At 41.0% G+C, this 18,379-nt stretch overlaps 1 protein-coding gene across 6 annotated transcripts in view; it reads left to right on the top strand.

Annotated features, from left to right (window-relative positions):
* Nucleotides 1-18,379, top strand: part of LOC110519943 (dachshund homolog 1) — a 248,041-nt gene that overhangs the window by 182,303 nt on the left and 47,359 nt on the right. For 2 of the 6 annotated variants that reach the window (XM_036974000.2, XM_090229413.1), the window contains exons 4-7: nt 14,990-15,162; nt 15,303-15,395; nt 15,714-15,915; nt 16,340-16,480. In XM_036974000.2, coding sequence (XP_036829895.1) covers nt 14,990-15,162; nt 15,303-15,395; nt 15,714-15,915; nt 16,340-16,480 — 609 coding nt within the window. The remainder of the gene's footprint in view (nt 1-14,989; nt 15,163-15,302; nt 15,396-15,713; nt 15,916-16,339; nt 16,481-18,379) is intronic. The other 4 variants (XM_036974002.2, XM_090229414.1, XM_036974001.2 and 1 more) reach the window with 3 other exon arrangements.

Genomic DNA, 18,379 nt, shown 5'->3' with positions numbered 1-18,379 from the left:
TGGATGACTGGTATGATAATGATATATTTGGATGTATTATTGAGTTAATTCGGGTAATGGTAACTCATTAAACAAACTTTGTCCATGGTGCCCCAATATTGCTAATGAGTTAATGATTAATTTAATCACGTAATAATTCAACATACTTACAGTGACTTGCAGAAGTATTCACCCCCCTTGGCATTTTTCCTATTTTGTTGCATTACAACCAGTAATTTAAATAGATTTTTATTTGGATTTCATGTAATGGACATATACACAAAATAGTCCAAATTGGTGAAGTGAAATTTTTTAAAAATTACTTGTTTATAAAAATGTAAAAAATTATGCTATGAAGCCCCTAAATAATATCTGGTGCAACCAATTACCTTCAGAAGTCACATAATTAGTTAAATAAAGTCCACCTATGTGTAATCTAAGTGTCACATGATCTGTCACATGGGGCCCCAGTGTTGAGGATCAGCGGGGTGGAGATGTTGTTTCCTACCCTCACCACCTGGGGGCGGCCCTTCAGGAAGTCCAGGACCCAGTTGCACAGGGCGGGGTCGAGACCCAGGTGACGAGTTTGGAGGGTACTATGGTGTTAAATGATGAGCTGTAGACGATGAACAGCATTCTTACATAGTTATTCCTCTTGTCCAGATGAGTTAGGGCAGTGTGCAGTGTGATTGCGTTGTCTGTGGACCTATTGGGGCAGTAAGCAAATTGGAGTGGGTCTAGGGTGTCAGGTAGGGTGGAGGTGATATGTTCCTTGACTAGTCTCTCAAAGCACTTCATGATGACGGAGGTGAGTGCTACGGGGCGATAGTCATTTAGCTCAGTTACATTTAGCTTTCTTGGGAACTGGAACAATGGTGGCCCTCTTGAAGCATGTGGGAACAGCAGCCTAGGATAAGGATTCATTGAATATGTCCGTAAACACCAGCCAGCTGGTCTGCGCATGCTCTTTGGACGCGGCTAGGGATGCCGTCTAGGCCGGTAGCCCTGCGAGGGTTAACACGTTTAAATGCTTTACTCACGTTGGCTGCGGTGAAGGAGAGCCCGCAGGTTTTGGCCGTGTCTTTGGCACTGTAGTGTCCTCAAAGCGAGCAATGAAGTTGTTTAGTTTCTCTGGGAGCAGGACATTGTGGTCCACGGCGGGACTGGTTTTCTTTTTGTAGTCCGTGATTGACTGTAGACCCTGCCACATACCTCTCGTGTCTGAGCCATTGAATTGCGACTCTACTTTGTCTCTATACTGATGCTTAGCTTGTTTGATTGCCTTGCGGAGGGAATAGCTACACCGTTTGTATTCGGTCATGTTTCCGGTCGCCTTGCCCTGATTAAAAGCAGTGGTTCTCGCTTTCAGTTTGGCACGAATGCTGCCATCAATCCACGGTTTCTGGTTGGGGAAGGTTTTAATAGTTGCTGTGGGTACAACATCACCAATGCACTTGCTAATAAACTCGCTCACGGAATCAGCATATTCATCAATGTTATTATCCAAAGCTATGTGGAACATATCCCAGTCCACGTGATTGAAGCAATCTTGAAGCATGGAATCATATTCGTCGGACCAGCGTTGAACAGACCTGAGCACGAGCGTTTCCTGTTTTAGTTTCTGTCTATAGGCTGGGAGCAACAAAATGGAGTCGTGGTCAGATTTTCCAAAAGGAGGGCGGGGTAGGGCTTTGTATGCTTCGCGGAAGTTAGAGTAACAGTGGTCCAGGATTTTTTCCGTCCGGGTAGCGCATTCGGTATGCTGATAAAATTTAGGGAATCTTGTTTTCAGATTAGCCTTGTTAAAATCCCCAGCTACAATGAATAATGCCTCAGGATATGTGGTTTCTAGTTTATATAGAGTCCAATGAAGTTCATTCAGGGCCATTGATGTGTCTGCTTGGGGGGGATATATACTGCTGTGATTATAATCGAAAAGAATTCTCTTGGTAGATGTTTGTTTCTGTCAGCGCGATGCGTGAAGAAACCAGGTGGCTGTACCGACTCCGACAGTGTGTCTCGAGTGAGCCACGTTTCCGTGAAACAAAGAACATTACAATCTCTGATGTCTCTCTGGAAGGCAACCTTTGCTCGGATTTCGTCTACCTTGTTGTCAAGAGACTGGACGTTGGCGAGTAGTAAACTCGGTAGCGGTGCGCGATGTGCCCGTCTACGGAGCCTGACCAGAAGACCGCTTCTTCTGCCCTTCCTGCGGCACTGTTGTTTTGGGTCGCCGGATGGGATCCTATCCATTGTCCTGAGTGGTGGACCAAACAGACCAAACAGAGGATCCACTTCGGGAAAGTCGTTTTCCTGGTCGTAATGTTGGTAAGTTGACGTTGCTCTTATATCTAATAGTTCCTCCCGGCTGTATGTAATTAAAATTAAGATTTCCTGGGGTAACAGTGTCAGAAATAATACACAAAAAACAAAATACTGCGTTGTTTCCTGAGAACGCGAAGCGAGGCGGCCATCTCTGTCGGCGCCGGATCCCCCCCAAAATAAGAAGGTTGGTAACTATAAAGAACTGCAGCAGAGGTAACTCTGGGTCTTCCTTCCCTGTTTCACCTATTTGCGTTTGCGATAATCACATAATTTGGCTTCCGAGTGGCGCAGCGGTCTAAGGCACCGCATCTCAGTGCTGGAGGTGTCAGTACAGACCCTGGTTCAATTCCAGGCTGTATCACAACCGGCTGGGATTGGGAGTCCCATATGGAGGCGCACAATTGGCCCTGCGTCGCCCAGGTTAGGGTTTGGCCGGGGTAGACCGTCATTGCAAATTAGAGTTTGTTTTTAACTGACTATGCTTTTCATTTACATTTTTTGAGTTTTGTGCGATCTTACTGATTTCCTCTCAAGGACCAATGGTTATAGATGAAGAGAACAGGCCAGAGCGAGTAATGCTAATTTTGTAATTAAAACAGATGGTCTGATGACCAGCACATGTAAACCGATCCCCAAACGGCACCCATATGACGGCGGAGAGCGGCGTGAATCAAATGACAACGACTCGCCCGTTGACTGAAAGCAATCTTTTTAAGAGGGGGGAGGCCTTTTACTACGTATCACATGGAAATAATTCCTCTATCTGCTTGGCGTGTCACTGACACAAGAACTCTATTGATTCGGCAGGGGATATATTACACCGTCAGTAGTAATAGCTGCTAGTAATGGGTTCTCTCTCTCCCTCTGTGTGTGTGTGTGTGTGTGTGTGTGTGTGTGTGTGTGTGTGTGTGTGTGTGTGTGTGTGTGTGTGTGTGTGTGTGTTTATGTGTGTGTTTATCAGTTTATTGTGAGTGACCTGTGACAAATGTCAAGTTAGATGGGCCCAGACCCACACTAGAAATGTGAACAGTATGGTCATGGCTTAATATCAATATCTCCTGGAGGCTTGGACGTCCTGGGCATCCCTAGCCATGTGGATTATTAGGTTAATCTGGGTTGTATATTTTGGGTCACTCCGTAGCAACCTTTTTTCAACAGAAAATATGAATAAATGCTTCTTAGTGGACAAGTTCAGGTTGTCCCTCCCGCTATCCGTCTGTTTTCTATAATTTGGTGCCAAATGAAAACGACTCTGGTCTGTAACATCTCTGTCCCTCCCACAAGTTGTTTAGCGCATTACATAAATGCGGTAATTGGTTCGTTTCGGGTCAACATTTAGTGTGGATTCTTATTTTCAAGCACATTGTTCATTTGGAAAATGTGGAATTTTGGAATTATTTTGTGAGAAGGTTGAGACATTATGAAAGACATATCATCATGTTTTTATTTATGACATATGTAATGATCATCAGATCACAGCTACGTAGATACTACGTTGTGACTCCATGGCAGAATTATCTAAACAGAATGATCTTTTCAACCTCTTGTAACCATTCATTCTATTTTCTTAGTAGTGATGTGAATTGATTCAGTCAATCACCAGAATATCCTGGATGGAGGATATCCCAGATGGAAGGAGTTGACACTTTATTTAAAACACACTTCTGAAAGCGATTTCCCCGGAAAACCGCTATTGTCACGACTTCCGCCGAAGTCGGTCCCTCTCCTTGTTCGGGCAGTGTTCGGCGGTCGACGTCACCGGCCTTCTAGCCATCGCCGATCCACTTTTCATTTTCCATTTGTTTTGTCTTTGTCTTACGCACCTGGTTTCTATTCCCCAATTACCTGTTTATTATTTAACCCTCTGTTTCCCCATGTTTGGTTGTGAGTGATTGTTTGTTGTATTGTGGTCCGTATTGTGGGCTTGGTAATTCTCTTGTATTTTGATGACTTTAAGTAAAGTTACTTTTATTGACTCATCTCTGCTGTCCTGCGCCTCTGCACCATCTACACATAGACCCTTACAGCTATCTGCAATTGATTGCATCACAGCTTCAGTCGTCTGAAGTAGGCGGCTAGTGGCAGACTTTTGTATATACTTACAGGACAAATAACACTGTCTGTCTCTAGGGTATTTCCTAACACATGATATACTGTGTGTATGTGTGAGTGTGTGTGTGAGTACATTAGTGTTGTCATGATACCAACACCAGGCTTAGTATCACAATACTCGATACCATCATGATACTCAATACCAAAACCATACCAAAATGACACCACGGCAAAAGAAGAAGACATATTAAAGTCACAGAATGGCACTTGATCCAAACAGATAAATTCAGCTTCTGCTCTGTTCAATATTTGGGCATCTTTTGAGTTCATTATCATTCATGTCAACAATTTTCAGACAGCCATGTATTCATTAATTAATCAATAATACAATCATACAATACATTTTACTTTGTTTTTAAATCTATATTGATAAACTGGGTAAATCAAAAATATGTTGCCTATTCCTATCCACAATGCAGGTGAATGCATTTTCAGTAGGAGTGTGTGCATGCATTGAGCTATTGAGCTTGGAATGATTTAATTGTACTGATCAACAACATTTGCATAGAAGTTGCTTCTTTTATAAAAATGTGCGCTGTCTTTAACCAGTAATGACATCATACACAAGGCAAGAGGGGGGCGGCCTGTCAGAGCACAGTCAGTTCGCTGAGGAAGTGGATCATCTTTGGGAGAGATGTGAAGAGGCCAAATAAGTGAATTAATATTTTTTTGATGGCAATCAGCTTTGAAATCAGCATATTTTCCATTATGGTATTACAAACAAAGTACTTGGGTAGTGAATTTATATTAGCTTTAGGAAAGCTAGCAAGGAAAGTTTGCCTACAAAGCTGGAAGGTACCAGTATCTTCTTGCATTGTAAAGTGTTCTAGCCTGTTTGGACATTGTTTTGCGAACAATAATGAACAGTTTCAACATTTCTTCATGATGTGTCGCATTGTTCAAGTATGTTAACTTCTGTGCAGCATGAGTGGGGAGCGAACATAATGCGGCCCAGACTCTCAGTGCAGGCTAGCAATGAGAAAGTGGAGCAGGCACGCAGCGCGCTATAATAAGGGGTCGGCTGCGCTGATATACAGGCTTGATCCGTGAGACACATTTGACAGATGTAGCGAATGTAACAACAATTCTAGCACCTAATAGTTTTTAATGTTCTAGTATTGAAAAAATACCAAAGTTTAAGTATACCGTGCAACACTAGAGTAAATGTGCGCATAGCGGTTCAGGGGAGGCAAGTCATTATGCTACCTCATCAAACCAAAGATGTTTTGTTATCATTACTTTCTCTAACATTCATTTACAGTACATTACATGACATAAGTTTGCAAGTGTTCCTTCCCACCTGAATCATTGGAAAGTATGTGTATCTCTTTCATGCTGCTGCTATACGAAGGTCGTCTATATTGTGGTCATGTGTGTTGTGTGTAGTCTCTGTGTGGATCGGTGTGTGTGATTGTGTGTGCGTGCAGGGGAAGTGTGTGCGTGTCTGTCACAGGAGGCTGCTGAAGGTTCATTATAATGGCCGGAAGGGAGCTAGCTCATGGAATGGCATCAAACACCTGGAAACACTGTGTTTGGTGTATTTGATACTATTCCAGTTACTCCTCTCCAGTCATTACCATGAGCCTGTTCTCCCCAATTAAGGTGCCACCAACCCCCTGTGGTGTCTGCGTATATGTGTCTTTATGTCTGTGTTTGTGTGTGTGGGAATGCGTGTGCTCATATGTGTGTGTGTGTGTAGGGGATGTGTGTGTATTTCTGGGTATGTGTTTGTATGTCTATGTTTGTGTGCCTGTACATGTGTAGATGAAAACAGCCCATGAACTGCCACAATACGACCTTAAGTTTCTGGGTTTTTTGTTGTATATTTCCTGTAGCTTGCGCTTCTCTATCTGATGAAGTTTAATGGCCCACCCACCTCATAAGGCTGTGCTGTTGCCTTCTGGAGAAATGTGTACTTACAATAAAGATATCTGGTTGATTAGTGGTACTGTGAGACCACTAAAATGGCCCACAGCTCAGAGCCATTGGCTTGTGTCCCAAATGGTACCCGCTATACAGGAAATGAGGTGCTGTTTGGGACGCAACCATTTTCTTTTCACCAGCCAATCGTTTATTTATGGGATTTGGGTGCAAAACCCAACAAATCCCCCAACACGACCACAAAAAAGTTACACACCTATAGACCATGCTCTCACCTTTGTCTGAGCAATGCAGCAGCAACTCAGGGGCATTTTACAAGGGCATTTAGTAAAAAAGCCAAGATTGTTTTGGAGTATGTGAATGTACAAGAAGTAATTCTAGAAATTTGATTAAAACTGCCATTTATAGTTTTTTGACATATCAGAAGAAAAACACATCTCTGTACCATGAAAGCAAAAGGAGGCTTTTAGCAACACAGTACAAATCAACCCTGTGTCTTTCCCAATCCAAATCAAAGGCTCTGACCACATTCAAATGTGTTTTAGTTTGACAGATAGGCTTGACACAAGCCATATATTAGCAAACACAAGGATTCTTCAGCTTTGGTTGTGTTGTCAACCAATTTCGCATTCCCCCGTCGTCCGCACGGTCCTACTTAATCAGCGAGTGAGACAGAGAGAGAGAGAGAGAGGCCTGGACAGATCCTCTCCAGTCCTTGCTATCTCTTACTTGGGGCGTCGATTTGCCAAATTTTTTTACATGAATTTTTTATTTTTTACACCTTTATTTAATCTTTATTTAACTAGGCAAGTCCTTTAAGAACACATTCTTATTTTCAATGGCGTTCTAGGAACGGTGGGTTAACTGCCGTGTTCAGGGGCAGAACGACAGATTTTCACCTTGTCAGCTCGGGGGATCCAATCTTGCAACCTTGCAGTTAACTAGTCCAACGCAATAACGACCCGCCTCTCTCTCGTTGCACTCCACAAGGAGACTGCCTGTTACGCGAATGCAGTAAGCCAAGGTAAGTTGCTAGCTAGCATTCAATTTAAGTTATAAAAAACCATAATCATAATCACTAGTTAACTACACATGGTTGATGATATTACTAGATATTATCTAGCGTGTCCTGCGTTGCATATAATCTGACTGAACATACAAGCATACAAGTATCTACTGAGCAGTGGTAGGCAGAAGCAGGCGCGTAAACATTCATTCAAACAGCACTTTCTGGCATTTTTCCAGCAGCTCTTCGCTGTGCGTCAAGCATTGCGCTGTTTATGACTTCAAGCATATCAACTCCCGAGATGAGGCTGGTGTAACCGAAGTGAAATGGCTAGCTAGTTAGCGCGCGCTAATAGCCTTTCAAACGTCACTCGCTCTGAGCCTTCTGGTAGTTGTTCCCCTTGCTCTGCATGGGTAACGCTGCATTGATGGTGGCTGTTGTCGTTGTGTTGCTGGTTCGAGCCCAGGGAGGAGCGAGGAGAGGGACGGAAGCTATACTGTTACACTGGCAATACTAAAGTGCCTATAAGAACATCCAATAGTCAAAGGTTAATTAAATACAAATGGTATAGAGGGAAATAGTCCTATAATTCCTATAATAACTACAACCTAAAACTTCTTACCTGGGAATATTGAAGACTCATGTTAAAAGGAACCACCAGCTTTCATTTGTTCTCAAGGAACTGAAACGTTAGCTTTCTTACATAGCACATATTGCACTTTTACTTTCCTCTCCAACACTTTGTTTTTGCATTTTTTTAAACCAAATTGAACATGTTTCATTATTTACTTGAGGCTAAATTGATTTTATTGATGTATTATATTAAGTTAAAGTAAGTGTTCATTCAGTATTGTTGTAATTGTCATTATTATAAATAAATTGCCCGATTAATCGGTATCGGCTTTTTTGGTCCTCCAATAATCGGTTTTGGGGTTGAAAAATCATAATCGGTCGACCTCTAACACACACGCACACACACACACACACACACACACACACACACACACACACACACACACACACACACACACACCGCTAGAACACCAGAAGGATTAACAATAGAGGATATTGTACCACTTTAAGTTAATGACTCAGTCATTTTAGTCCATGAAAGAGGTAGCAATTATTGCCCTCTTTTTAATAATGTTAAACCCTTCATCAACTGATTTTGTATTAATACTTGAACCTGCTTGTCGTTTTCCAGACCTACTCCATATGTTTCTGTCAGACAACACCTTTTTAATCATGTGATCTTTCCAAAGGGTGTTTGAATTCAATCCATTTATCCTCCATGATTTGGATTGTTGCTTATTCATGCGTGCACTTCCAAAGTACTGTATTACCCATAGCTTGAGCTGTTTGCCTGCGTATTAATTCATTTTGTTTTAATGATGGTAGCTAAGTAGGAGTTTACCTTTAGAAGTCCCTAGGGCTTACTCCAGGTAAATTACTCAAAATGCTGTTGTTTATGCCTTTCACTAGGAAAGCAACACATGGGAATTAAACTCGCTGAAGTTGAACCACTGTATAGGCGAATAACAGTAACTGACAAACGAATGCATCTAGCGATGTGATTACATTAAAACCTCACTTACTGTAATGTTGATCAAGTTAGGTCCTTTTCAGATTGTTCACAAATAATGCAGTCACACACGCACATATACCAATGTCCATATTATTTAAAATGACAATAGTTGGTCAATCTAATTCTAACCCATTCAGTATAAATTCATCATGTACTGTAAGTACCTGGGAAAAGTAATTGAATCCCTTCCAAAACAAAGCCAGCAACAATATGTCTGAAAAAAACCACCCACTCAAATAAACAAATAAAACACTCAGCTATGTTCCAACAACACCTCATCTTTTACATTGAATCCAACCAATCCAAACCAATCTCTGTGTGCCCAGTGCCTTTCAATCCCACATAAAAGGACTGTATGAACTCATCTTGGCCTACAGCAGGTTCCCCTACAGTCAACTGAATGGTCCTTTATGGAGGAAACATAATTTGAAAATGGTTGAGAGAGATCACGTGTGTGTGTGTGTGTGTGTGTGTGTGTGTGTGCATGCGCGTGCGTACCTTTCAGACTGAGACATATCATAGAAGTACAATACAGTGGTTAACACAAGAGACATCACTCAGAACTATGATTGATAAAACAGTATTTGAATGACAAAAGCAAAGTCATATCAGTCTCAGGCAATGATTATTATATATATTTTTTAAATCTCTCTCCTCTTATTTGTATGTTGATTTCCTGACGATGTAAGTCAGACGCAGTGTGTGTGTGTTTCGGTCTGTGTTCTTGCACATGCCTGTGCTGCATGTGTGCTTGTGCACTTCGCCGTGTGTATCCCTCAAAGGCAGAATAGCGCTCCCCCTTGGCCCTTGAGTGCATTGGAAATGTAGATACACACATACATACAGTGGGCCTCTCCATGATGTCTCACTGTAAGTACCCCTGACATCAGGCCCTCTGTGGCACTGTTTTAATTGAGCCCAGGATGCTGAGAGTTAATTGATTCAGAAACGAAGATCCAACGGCAAAGTTGGTGGGACCGAAGGTGCACGCCTTGGCTTTTTTCTCCCTCGCCTTCTTCATGTTTGGGAATGCTTGCCACTTGGATTCTGCATGCCATCTTTCTTATGGAAATCAACATGATTCGGGAGGAATGGGAGGGAACAACGGAGAGAAGGACTACCTCTGTGTCTTTCATTCCACAGCCCTTGTCTTTTGAGGTTTTCTTTGCTGTGTAGATCGCCTTACCCCTTGTTGGCAACTGATGTTTTCTCGCAAAAGCAGTTGTTTTGTGGATTAGCTTTGTGTGGTGGGTCTAGCTGTGTTTTTTCTCTTCTTTTCTATAGAGCCAAACTGGTTTTTAGATTTTGGCTTTAAACTACTTCGGGGGGAAGCATCTGAGTGGCAGAAGAACAAGACCAAAATGTTCCCAGTCACTTTTCATCCCGCCAAGTTCAATGTCCCCCAAAGAAGTGGTGGAAGGGTCTTCAGAGATAGATGGAGGGGTTGAGGGTAGCTGAATCATGGGACTAAAAACAAATAAAAGATAACTAATGTAAAATATACTGTGTTCGTAAAATGTATATAGTATGTATAAGCTGGAAGTAGAAGCATAATTATTGTGGTCCATTATTTTACTCCAATTAGGGAGGGGTGGTAGGGTTAGGGGAAAATAGTAAAGGAAAATATATACAAATATATAAGCAGTACCAGTCAAAAGTTTGGACACACCTACTCATTCAAAGGTTTTTCTTTATTTGTACTATTTTCTACATTGCAGAATAATAGCGAAGACATCAAAACTATGCCAAGGGGGGTGAATACTTTCGCAAGCCACTGTAATTGATTTGATAAAATAACCGTCATCACATTAATGATAGTCACGTCACAACAATTTTTACTATATTCTATTTTGTGCAAAGCTGTTGTTAGGGTTCGTTCCTTTCGTCCTTGTCAATCATTGGCTCATTGGTGAAATTAGCATTATAACAATTTCTTTAATTAAATCATTCAAAAACCTATATTAATGCAATTGCAGACAGAAGTTCACAACAGGAACATAATGCATGTTTCTGAGTAAGTTCAAACAAAGGGTCTCAAGTTGTTTTGTTAAACCCGAAGTCCAGCCCTGTTGATGTCACTTCCTACGTCAATACCTTTTTACCGTGCCTACAAAGATTTATAAACAATGGCTTTTAGTGTTATCTAAAAATTTAGCAGTAAATGTCCACTCCCCAAAGTTGATTTATTGTGGAATGTTTGACAAGTCTTATGTCCTACACACCCCTGCAGAGTTCTGTCTCAGTCACACATTTCTCAGAGGGGTCTCTTTATAAGAGAAAGAGTGAGAAAACTAGAAAACAACTGTGGAACAATACTAAACCTCTATAATGAATATATACTGCATATTCTTAATCTGTAGTCTAGGACCCTATAAATGTAAGGAGGGAGGGGTCTTATAACCCCTCCCCTTCTATTAATACAACATAAGCCTAATCAATTATTCTAATACATCAAACATTTTGGTACAGCCCTTATCATGACCCCTAGCTGAAGAATCTCAAATATAATACACTGCTCAAAAAAATAAAGGGAACACTAAAATAACACATCCTAGATCTGAATGAATGAAATATTCTTATTAAGTACTTTTTCTTTACATAGTTGAATGTGCTGACAACAAAATCACACAAAAATTATCAATGGAAATCAAATTTATCAACCCATGGAGGTCTGGATTTGAAGTCACACTCAAAATTAAAGTGGAAAACCACACCACAGGCTGATCCAACTTTGATGTAATGTCCTTAAAACAAGTCAAAATGAGGCTCAGTAGTGTGTGTGGCCTCCACGTGCATGTATGGCCTCCCTACAACGCCTGGGCATGCTCCTGATGAGGTGGCGGATGGTCTCCTGAGGGATCTCCTCCCAGACCTGGACTAAAGCATGCGCCAACTCCTGGACAGTCTGTGGTGCAACGTGGCGTTGGTGGATGGAGCGAGACATGATGTCCCAGATGTGCTCAATTGGATTCAGGTCTGGGAAACGGGCGGGCCAGTCCATAGCATCAATGCCTTCCTCTTGCAGGAACTGCTGACACACTCCAGCCACATGAGGTCTAGCATTGTCTTGCATTAGGAGGAACCCAGGGCCAACCGCACCAGCATATGGTCTCACAAGGGGTCTGAGGATCTCATCTCGGTACCTAATGGCAGTCAGGCTACCTCTGGCGAGCACATGGAGGGCTGTGCGGCCCCCCAAAGAAATGCCACCCCACACCATGACTGACCCACCTCCAAACCGGTCATGCTGGAGGATGTTGCAGGCAGCAGAACATTCCCCACGGCGTCTCCAGACTCTGTCACGTCTGTCACATGTGCTCAGTGTGAACCTGCTTTCATCTGTGAAGAGCACACGGCGCCAGTGGCGAATTTGCCAATCTTGGTGTTCTCTGGCAAATGCCAAACGTCCTGCACGGTGTTGGGCTGTAAGCACGTCTCCTGACGTACTGGCCTGTCTCCTGGTAGCGCCTCCATGCTCTGGACACTACGCTGACAGACACAGCAAACCTTCTTGCCACAGCTCGCATTGATGTGCCATCCTGGATGAGCTGCACTACCTGAGCCACTTGTGTGGGTTGTAGACTCCGTCTCATGCTACCACTAGAGTGAAAGCACCACCAGCATTCAAAAGTGACCAAAACATCAGCCAGGAAGCATAGGAACTGAGAAGTGGTCCTTTAATGGGGGTGTCTTGCTAATTGCCTATAATTTCCACCTGTTGTCTATTCCATTTTGCACAACAGCATGTGAAATGTATTGTCAATCAGTGTTGCTTCCTAAGTGAACAGTTTGATTTCACAGAAGTGTGATTGACTTGGAGTTACATTGTGTTGTTTAAGTGTTCCCTTTATTTTTTTGAGCAGTGTATATATTTAGATTTGTTTAACACGTTTGGATACTACATGATTACATGTGTGTTTTTTCATAGTTTTGATGTCTTCACTGTTATTCTACAATGTAGAAAGTAGTAAAACCAAAGAAAAACCCTGGAATGAGTTGGTGTGTCCAAACTTTTGACTGGTACTGTATATATATATATATATATATATATATATATATATATATATATATATATATATATAGATATGGGGGATTATGCAGACAAATGGGTGTGTGTGGTTTCCGGAACACACACCTAGCTGTGTTCATGTTCTTTGAAAGTTAGACCATTTTCATTATACTGTACCACCTAAAGGCACAGCAGAGCACTCCTTACATTTCTGGCCAAGTAATCTCTCCACTTTGACCAATTAGATCACTAATTGCAGAGCCAAAATGTAGTAATTTGAAACATTTGTTAGATATCGGATCTTGTAATGGGGTACAGTGGCCAGTGCAGATCACAGAACAGAGCCGAAATGAATTGAAAGTTCCCTGTTGTTGTAAGAGTATCCTAGTATCCTAAGTCCACACTAGCCCTATACACAATACAGTAGCCTGTAGACATTTGTCACACAGTAGTTCTGAAGATACTTGTTTTGCTATTAGCGTGTTTTAACAAGTCATTTGGGTAATGGCTTCCAATGATTGCCTTATTTTGTTTGTCCCAAATGCCACCCTATTTGTATAAAGAAAAGGGTACCATTTGGGATGCATACTGAGATTATGCCTTATGTGTAAGTAGTAAGCCCTATTTCCATAATGTGGACCTTTTTTTCAGCCACAGAATAATTGATGTGCCTTTTATGGCAGTGTAAACGTTTGGCTTTCAACTACTGTTATCATCATTACCATTTTCATTACTATTATGGTATCTATTATTAACATCTGTTGTTAAACATTTACATCTCAAAATATACTGTAGCGAAGGACCGGGTTTAACTCATCCAGCTAAATTTATTAGAGTAAAGTAGTGTAGTGTTGTTTGATAATAATAATTTTATGCTGTTATTTTGTCATTGCATGGCATGTCAGTATCAGTGATCTGTAGGTTATACCAGCATGGCCACCCACCTCGGTATGAGAGAAAGAATATTTCAGTAAATCTTAATTCAATCAAATTTACAATGCGCTATTTGCAGTTTTAAGCCCTATTCGAACAGGATTAGTCTTACTGGGGGAGGTCGGGTAATGTAATTATGTGCACGAGCACAAAACACCACATATGTCATTTTAGCCCCGTCCGAATCTGCCATGTCAGTTATTTTTACATGGCAGGAGAGTAACAATTCCAGACAGAATAAGCTACTGCTGATAATACTAGTCCTGTGCTAATTGACATCCCTGTGTTTTGAGAGAAATGTCTGAGTTTGAAAGGTGTTGCTCGCGTTTTGAGCAAGAAAACAATAACTGATTCGATAAATAGTTGTTCATAGCCTATATATGAAGGGCCTACATGTGTCAACTTTCACAGTAAATGCTTTTGTTTATAAGTTTGTGTGAATTAATTGAACCTTGCCAACATGCATCAGTAAAAAATATTGCTCCTATTTAATGCAACCCAAAGCAGCAGCATACAACTGAGCTAAACATTAGGAAAGTATAGGAAAAGTATCAATTCACTTTGTCATCCATAGCCTAAAAACACATCACATCTGAAGGCTGGGGAGCATTTACTGTAGGATGTCTTCTAATAAAAAATCCCAACATAAAATAGTGATTATGACCATGCTTCCTAAATTCAAATGGTATGGCGACAATATACCAAAGATGGTTTGGTATGGTTTCTAAACTTGGGAACCAAGCTGGAGTTATCAGTGTTGCCCTGTTATCACCGGGACTTGTTTAAATATCTTCACACCTAGAAAAAAACCTCCAGGCTTCCGTCATAACTGTCTATTTATTGAAAAAAATAAGATTTACAGGGATCAGCTTTGAAGAAAAACAACAACTCTGGAATAAGGGACATTCTGGGCTAATAATTACATAACATTCTCTAGTAATACTAGTCACATGTGAATAGGGTTTTACAGTTACATTTAGATAAAGTTTTTCTTATGGTCTAACAAAAATCTTAACATTGTAGAAGGTTATGACTGAAACCAGCCCTTAATGGTTACCTTTATGTCAAATTAACCAATTAAACTATCAATTTCCTCCAATCCAGATGAATCAATCAACCATGGTTTCCGTTAACCAATCACCTTTCTCACCTGTTGTAGGTTTGGAACTGCCCTTCATGATGATGCCCCACCCCCTGATCCCGTGCAGCTTGCCCCCTGCTTCTGTCACCATGGCAATGAGCCAGATGAACCACCTCAGCACCATCGCCAACATGGCCGCCGTTGCACAGCAACAGAGCCTGCCCTGCAGAATGGTCACCTCAGTTATCAAGGTAAGCTGTGTATAATAAACATAATACTAAACTAGAAAGTATTATATTATATGACAGTGTTTCCCAATCCTTATCCTTAGGACCCATAACTTTGTTACTGTTAGGGCAAAAATAAAATATGCACCCATTTGGGTCCCCAGGACCAGGATTGGGAAACACTGTTATATTCCAACATGGCCGATGTGGCACAGCAGCAGAGCCTGCCCTGCAGAATGGTCACCTCAGTAATCAAGGTAAACCACTAGAATGGACTTAATTTACTAAACTGTATAGTAAACACATTACAACATGGCTGCCATGATACAGCAACAAACAGAGCATGCCCTGAAGAATAGTCACCACAGTCATTGAGATAAACTGGCAGAATGGACACACACTGTGTATAACTACCATACAGCTCTGCACATTTAAAGTTACTTATCCTGAACTTTTGACTGCGATGACAGAGTGGAAAGCACTATGGAAATGTACATTGATTACATAGCATCTACTTTCATGGACCTTAGTTGTCACTGATGACCTTGTCACTGATGTCCCTCTGTCATTGACAGGAGCGTGTCCCAGACAGTCCCTCCCCCACCCCCTCCTTAGAGGACGGCAGGAGGCCCGGCAGCCACCCGTCGTCCCACCGCAGCAGCAGTGTCTCCAGCTCACCGGCCCACACAGAGAGCTCCTCAGACAGGATACGTACGTCCCCCTATTCCCTCCCCATGCAACGAGTCAGACTGGCTAACTGCGTGTTCAGTTCCGCAAGTAAACAAACCCACCCCGCTAACCCACTAACCCAATTTTGATATTGTTGTTTTTGTTGTACTGAACTGATAAATTGATTGATTTGGGATATGTAGTGCTCTTCAATCCTAGTCCTAGTTACTCACTGGGTGTGTAGGTTTTTCTTTCAGCCCAACAGCAGTAACACACCTGATCCAACAAATCAAGTGCTAGATGATTAGTACACTTGATCAGTTTAATCAGGTATAATAGTGCTGGGATGGAACAAATCCTTGTACATTAGGGGTTCCTTAGTACCAGAATTGAAAAACACGTATTCTGAATCATCCACGTGTTCAAAATTTGATAGTTAGAAGTTCATTTCCAAAAACAGGGCATATACAGGTCAATTCGAACAGACAAAGACATCTTCTAGCTCACCTGTACTACTCTCTCTCCTCTCCAGCCATACATCAGAATGGTCTTTCTATGAACCAAATGAACCAAGCTCTGCTGGGCCTCTCCCCTAGCATTCTGCCTGGGCCTAAAGAAGGAGACCTGGCCCACGACATGAGTCACGAAGCAAAGAGGATGCACATTCACAAAGGTAAGACCTATTGAAAAACCTATATTCACGTTGACAAAGGTAAGATATGTGTCCTATTTTCATACATATACAGTGCCTTCAGAAAGTATTCATACCCCTTGACTTATTCCACATTTTGCTGTGTTACAGCCTGTATTCAAAATGGATTAAATATATATCACCCGTCTACATGCAATACCCCATAATGACAAATTAAAAACATGTTTTTAGACATTTTAGCAAATGTACTGTATTTAAAATGAAATACAGAAATATCTCATTTACATAAGTATTCACACCCATGCGTTAATAAGTACCTGTTGGCAGCGATTTCAGCTGTGAGTATTTCTGGGTAAGTCTGTAAGAAAGAGCTTTGCACACCTGGACTGTACAATATTTTCCCATTACTCTTTTCAAAATTCTTCAAGCTTTGTCAAATTAGTTGTTGATCATTGCTAGACAACCATTTTCATGTCTTGCCATAGATGTGCATGCAGATTTGCCACTTAAGAACATTCACTGTCTTCTTGGTAAGCAACTCCAGTATAGATTTGGCCTTGTGTTTTAGGTTATTGTCCTGTTGAAAGGTGAATTAATCTCCAAGTGTCTGGGGGAAAGCAGTTTGAGCCAGGTTGTCCTCTCAGATGTTTCCTGTGCTAAGCTCCATTCTGATTTAAAAAAAATCCTAATTAACTCTCCAGTCCTTAATTATTATAAGCATACCCATAACATGATACAGCCACCACTATAAATATGGAGAATGGTACTCAGTAATGTGTTGTATTGTATTTGCCCCAAACATAACACTTTGTATTCAGGACAAAAAGTTAATAGCTTGGCCACATTCTTTGCAAGTATTACCTCTGTCAATTAGGTTAGTATTGTGGAGTAACTACAATGTTGTTGATGCATCTTCGGTTTTCCCCTATCACAGCCATTAAACGCTGTAACTGTTTTAAAGTCTCCATTGGCCTCATTGTGAAATCCCTGAGCTGTTTCCTTCCTCTCGGGCAAAAACATTTCAGCTTTTAATTTTTAATAATTTGTTGAAAAACATAATTCCACTTTGACATTATGTGATATTGTCTGTAGGCCAGTGACAAACAAAATCTGAATTTAATCATATTTTTTAATTCAGGGTGTAACACAACAATATGTGGAAAAAGTCAAGGGGTGTGAATACTTTCTTCAAATAATAGATTATATCACCGCCGGGCTGGGCAACCTGAGCTTTTGCTATACCTTGCAATGTATCGTATTTACATTCCATACGTGTATGTATGTTCCATACGTCATTTAGCTTGGTTATGACAACCTCAATGCAACCATGTATTGAATATTGAAAAACTTTTATGTTTAGATATGTCAATAAAATTGTAAATTATTTTAACTGATTTAAAAAAAAGGATTACTACTTGTTCACTTATGGTTTACTTGTAGCAAATACCAGATAGGTAAGTTATCTTAGTAAATACTAGGTGAAAATGTACCTTTATTTATGATAAGTAGTCTACTAAATGCTTAGATATGTCTCTATACTGTAGATGAATTCCACCACCATTCCCCTCTATTGAGCAAGATTTAGAAACATTTATAAAACAATTTTACTCAAACAAGGAGCTCATACAAATGTATAATGCTGTGAGTTAAACATAAAATGATGCAAATCATATATTTTCTATGATGGTTTAGAGTTGGGTTGGGTTTGTGTGGTGTTGGGTGGGGTGGAGGTGGATAACGATAACAAAACCACAGTGGAAATCATTGGGCTGTGTGTTCCCTTTTGGTTAGCGGCTAACAATTAGCCCAAAGTGGAGATCAGCTCTCGTCCTTCCACTCACAATATGAAGTAGTAAATAGTAATAATTAGTGTGATCATGCTCTGAATTCATAGGTCAAACTCCACAACTGTGTGTGTGT

This window comes from Oncorhynchus mykiss, chromosome 3 (assembly GCF_057628025.1).
Source record: "Oncorhynchus mykiss isolate SJ-2025 chromosome 3, ASM5762802v1, whole genome shotgun sequence".
NCBI classification, from domain to species: Eukaryota; Metazoa; Chordata; class Actinopteri; order Salmoniformes; family Salmonidae; genus Oncorhynchus; species Oncorhynchus mykiss.
Note: the sequence above shows the minus strand (reverse complement) of the source record. Positions and strands in the feature narration are given on the sequence as shown.